Genomic DNA, 5,705 nt, shown 5'->3' on the forward strand with positions numbered 1-5,705 from the left:
TCGCACCCCGACCCAATCCGTGGCCACTTGCATTTTGAGAGACGATGCGCGGGTTGCCGCTTCCTGGAGCCCGCATCAGTCCACCCGGCCCAAGGGCGCGCCATGCGGGGCTCCCGGCATCTTCCCGACAGGCAGGATTGAGAGCCGCGGTGTTGGCGAAATGGCCCGGGAATGGGCTGGGGCGGGAGGAAGAAGGACCCCCGGGAGACCTCGGGAGGGCTCCCCGCAGAGATCCGCTCTTGGAAAGGTTCCGCGACCACGCGGCGAAGAGCACGTGAGCGGCTTGGCTTGGCTATAAAAACCCCCGCTCTGCTACGCGTGAGGAGCGAGCGGAGCGGTAGAGCGCGGCCACCTGCGCCATGAGAGGGCGGTGGTGACATTCCCTCCAAGACCCTCGAGACAGTCCCGCGTTTGGATGCTTCAGACCCTCGGGGTCCGGGCTCCGTGCGTGTATCTAACTTTGAGGCCAGATTCCCGGCACTTAAGGTAAAGACGCACAGACGCCAACACGCACGCCTTCCCGAAAATTCTCAGAGTTTTGACCTTTCGGAGAGGTAAAGGAGTGGCAGGACTCTCGGGCTAATTTTTTTTTCTGCCCTCTACAAAGGAGGCAGCCACGAGTGCTCGGGATCGTCCTCAGAGAAGCCTGGGAAGCCCGAGGCCTCAGCTCCCGCAGCCCTTTAAGCCGTGGGTTATTCCTGCGCCCCGCGGGAGGCAGCTCCGGATAAACTCCAGTCGCCTTTCGTTGATAAAGTTTGCTCTGCTCTTCTCGCCCGCTCGGTCCCGCCTCCTTGGCGGCCCCCTCCTTCCGCGGCGGGCGCGGGCGGGGAGATGGCCGCGGACTTGGCGACAGGCGCGGGCGCTTCCCGGCGCTAAGAGGTGCCGCGCGCGTCGCCGCTGCCACGCTGACCTCCGGCTCCCACCGGCTGCTGCGCTGAGCCCCGGCAGAAAGCGAAGGCGGACGCCCAGAGGGACAAGAGGCGGCAGCGAGAGGGACCCGAGGGTCCGTATGGCCGCTCCCGGTCGGCCGGTGGTGTGCGCCACGGAGCTCGCCAGTGGCGCTTCGGGCTCGGAGTGGCTCTGAGCCGCGCTGCCTGCGGGGATCGACCTCGCTGTTCCGCGGAGCCGCGGGCAGGAACCCTAGGAGCAGGAGGAGGTGGCAGCTATTCCTCTAAAGGGCGATGTGGCCAGCCGGTGCGGGCACCAAGCTGCCCTGTCCCCGGGACTCTGCGCTCCGGCGGGCGGCTTTCTCCGGGAACCTCACCGCCCTGCCTTCTCACCTCGTGCCCGCCGGCCGCAGCGTCCGGGTTTTCATCAGCGCCAACCCTGAAGGTGAGTCCCTGGATCGTGTTTGTCTGTTTGTCCTTCTGTCCGTCCGTGCGGCGGGAGCGGCAGACAGTGACCGCAGCACTGCCGGGTGCGTCGTGCGTCCCTCGCGCTCCCTTCCTCCAGCTAAAGCCGTGGCTGCCCTGAGTGCGTGGGAATTTCATTTGAATCACTTTTGTTCTGCCCTGGCTCATTTGCTCTGCCTGCTGACTTCCCCTAGGACACTCGTTCTCAGCCCCTGGTAACTCCCCCGGGTCGAGCTATGAAATGTCCCAGATGCTTCTGGAAGCTCTCACCTGCCGCCGCCTTTCCTTTTAGCGTTTTCTTCTCCGAGGTTATCGCTAACGCAAGAAGTAGTTCTTGCTTTACATTGTGCGGCAGGTTCCCAAATGGAGGCTCCCGCCTTTGGTACTTGTTCCGTCCGAGGCGATGTGTTCCCTGAGACTCGCCTCTCAGCGGTACCCTTTGCCTTGAGGGACCAAGCAGAACCCTATGAACCGAAGGCCCGCGGACATGGATAGGTAACGCGATGTGGGGTCCCGGGATAGGCTGGCGCTCAGCCTGGCACTGGTTTCGCGGTGCCCAGGATGAGTCCATCTCCACAGTTGGCGTCCCGGGCTTGATCTCCCCAGTCCAGAACCTGGCCTTCTCAACCGTGTTCCTGCTTAAAGCTGGGCACCTGGTCGGCACCAAGTGAAAACTTGTTGATTTATTGCATTCACAAATCACAGCGGCTTAGCGCTGGGTGGTTAATTCTGTGGTCATCATTGCTTTTAAGTTCTCAGTACTGGATGTTAACTTTCTTTACCAGTAAGTGAAGAAAAAGTAGGATGCATTTGACTTGAGCTGGATAAAACTTCAGAAACTTGCTCTTTTCTGGAACTACAAATGTTTAGCTGTAAAATGAGTTTTTAGGAGACGCAAATAGATGTTTGAGATCCGAGACTAACTTTTTCTGCACTCCAACAAGTCTGGGGACTGACAACAAAGAGAAAAGAAAGTTGACACTCAAACAATCGCTGGATAGACTTATTTGAAAACCCAAGGCTCAGGTTGCTTCTTAAAAGTATGCAGAGAGGACCAACAAAAATAACTTTCTAAAAAAATTTATGTTTTAAAAGAAAAAAAGCATTAGTAGAAATTTCAGGTTAAGCTTGCATTATGCCAGGGGGGTTGGCGAATGAGTCAGATTGGTAATCCACTAATTCTAACTAGTATTGGAAGGAAGTTGTACATTTCAGGGAGGATACGACTGGCCTTTTATCAGTTTAAACTCACTTTCACAGAATTTAGTAGTTAAGCCTTTAGAAAGCTACAGTACACTCTAAAAGTCCTCTTATTTCAAATGTCTTCCAGGATTTTTACTTAAATCTGGATAAAGAAAACCATGGAGATATGCAGCCTATTTAAGGACTTAAGATCTACAACTCAAATTTCTATTGTTGTTTTAAAAAATATTGCCAGAATATTTCTAATGTGTTTGAGAGAGTTGTTAGAAAATGTTTGGCCTTAAAATTTTCAATTCTCCTGAGCTTGAAAAAAAAAAAAATCTCATGAGAAGTATTTAAATCTGCTGATGTAAAACTAGTTGAATTGCTGTTTTTCTTTAGATAAATTGTTTCTAAAATACAGTGAAAATTGTTAATGTCATCGATAGTTAATTTTTTTGTTACATTTGTAATTTCTAGGATAAAAACCAATGATGAATTTAAATCGCGTGAGCTAAATATTGAATTGATATTCAAAATTGTCATTTTTCTGAAGCCTGTCCACAGGACTCTTTGAATTCTCTAGTTTTTTTAAATAAAAGCTTTAACATATATTAATCTTAAAAAGCAAACTAGAGAGTTGCTGATCATGCCCTCTGGTCACTGTTTGAGTTGAGCAGCTTGCACATTAATCTTAAAAGACCAGAAATGTGAAGCTTACCTGAGAAGTTTCAATAGGAGCAGGACCTCAAATTTTATTCAAATTGGAGAGCTGAGGGTATGTTGAATAGAAAAAACAGAGATAGATATTTTAGGGCCTGAACATAAAGCCTTGTAATCTTGGTAAATGCTCTGTCAGAGGTAGCATTTTACTGTGAGACCTTTATGGATACAATTCAGGAAGCAAATGGTGTGTTTTGGTACAATCCAATATTAGATTCTTGGACAATACTCAAGAGCCTCTCCACTGTCAAATTAAGACGAAGAACATTATCTCATGCTTTCCCTTACAAGCGGAAATCCAATTTATGATCTAAATAAAAGCTGCTTTGTGTTGAACTCATAGCAGTATTTTTAAGAATCCGGCCAAGGACTCTTTTAATTGGTATTGCTTTATAAGGCTGTATGGATTTTCCCCATTAGTAATAAAGACAATACATATCTTTAGAATGGAAGAATTACTTTCCTATATATAAACTCACTCAATTTTTTAAACTTTTTTTCTTTTACTTTTTAAATTTTTTTTCAATTACAGTTGACATTCGGTATTATTTTATATTAGTTTCAGGTAGACAGCATAGTAGTTAGACATTCATATAATTTATGAAGTGATCCCCCCAATAAGTCTAGTACACAGCAGGTACCATACATAGTTATTACAATATTATTGACTATATTCCCTATGCTGTGCTTTATATCTCTGTGACTATTTTGTAACTAACAATTTGTATTTCTTGGTCCCTTTGCCATTTTCAGTTGCTCATTCAATATTTTAGATTTCTATCCTCAAAGTCTGTGAGATTAGCAGACAAGAGCACCAGATTGGTGTTCTTCCTATTATTGTACAGATGCGAAAACTGAGGCTGCACCAGGTCATGGTACTTGGCCCGAACTCATAGAGCATAATAAAACGAGGTAGAGTCTGCAGGGAATTCAAAACATTTCTCGTGCTGCTCTTTGGCCCAGGCTAGGTTCATGCCAGATTTCTGTGCTGAGAGTAGTGGTTTAGTGCTGTACTTACTCTTAAAGCCCGACAGCCAGGAGAAGCTGAGTAGGAGAGAGGGAACATGGCTGCCCTGATCCACTTCACCTCCACCAAGAGGTAGCCTTAGGGGCATTCAAGGAAATTTCAGACTGTTCTGAACTCTAATGGACATATTTCTGTCCAAAAGCTTGTTTGCATCAGACCAGTCCTTACCAATGAACAAACTGGTGTGGGGGAGGCAATAGCATTGTCCCAGATTCTCTTATATGGGCAAGTCTTGGACTTCATCTGGTCCCACCTCCCATTCAATATAGAAATCCCATCTGTGGCATCTTTATTCATCTTTGGAAGTTTTCTAGTTATTTAGCCACTGTCTCTCTGCCAGAATGGCATTTTTACCTCTTTCGAACAATGATTCTAAAACATATAAAATCTGCCATTGTGATTAGCCTGAATCGTCCATGAATACGCAGAGGAGAGGAACCTACACAATTCTCTATTATTAGAATTCAAGAGGGCCTGATAAATAATATTATTATTCCCTGCCCCAATTCTTAATAAATTTAATGTCAGGTAATGGCTATTTTAACAAAATATCATAGACTGAGTGACTTCAACAAGACATTTATTTCTCACAGTTATGGAGGCTGGAAAGTCCAAGATCAAGGTGCTGACAGCTTTGGTTCCAGGTAAGGGCCCTATTCCTGATTGTCAGATGGTCATCTTCTCACTGTGTCCTCAGGTGGCAGAGAAAGAGTATGCACTCTGGTCTTTTTCTTCTAAAGATACTAATCGCATCTTGGGGACCTCAGCCTCATGATGACCTCATCTAAACATAATTATCTCTGAAAGGCCCCACCTCCAAATATCATCACATTAGAGATTAGGGCTTAAACATATGAATTTGGGGGACACATATTAAGTTCATAACTTTCTCCCCTTGGCTTCCTAAATTGATGTACTTCTCATGTACAAAATATATTCATCCCATCCCAATAGCTCCAAAAGTCTTGACTTGTTCCGCATCCACTCTAAAGTTTAAAGCCCAAAGTCTTATCTGAATGTCATCTAAATAGATATGGCTAAGACTCCAGATGTGATTTATCCTGAGGCAAAATTCCTCACCAGCTGTAAACCTGTGAAACCAGATAAGGCATGTGCTTTCCAAAATACAGTGGTGGTATAGGCATGGGGTAGACATTCTCATTCCAGAAGGGAGAGATTGGAAGGAAGGATAAAGGGGCCCAAGCAAGTTCAAAACCTAGAAAGGCAAATCCCATTAAATCTCAGATCTCTAGAATAATCCTCTTTGGTTTGATGCTCTGCCTCCTATACTCACTGGGGTGGCAGTCCCACTTCTGTAGCTCTGTAGGGAGGGAGTCACCCACCAAGGTTCCAGGGACACTGCCCTCCCATACCTTTGAAATGCTGATGATCTCTGAATCTTTGGGGGGATCATTCTTAAA

General features: G+C 46.6%; 1 protein-coding gene across 1 annotated transcript in view; it reads left to right on the plus strand.

Moving 5' to 3' along the window:
• Positions 1–1,181: 1,181 nt before the first annotated feature.
• Positions 1,182–5,705, plus strand: part of NWD2 (NACHT and WD repeat domain containing 2) — a 146,585-nt gene continuing 142,061 nt past the window's right edge. Inside the window, exon 1 of the mRNA XM_011365583.1 lies at positions 1,182–1,332. Coding sequence (XP_011363885.1) covers positions 1,182–1,332 — 151 coding nt within the window. The remainder of the gene's footprint in view (positions 1,333–5,705) is intronic.

This window comes from Pteropus vampyrus, unplaced genomic scaffold, assembly GCF_000151845.1.
Source record: "Pteropus vampyrus isolate Shadow unplaced genomic scaffold, Pvam_2.0 Scaffold5, whole genome shotgun sequence".
NCBI lineage: Eukaryota > Metazoa > Chordata > Mammalia > Chiroptera > Pteropodidae > Pteropus > Pteropus vampyrus.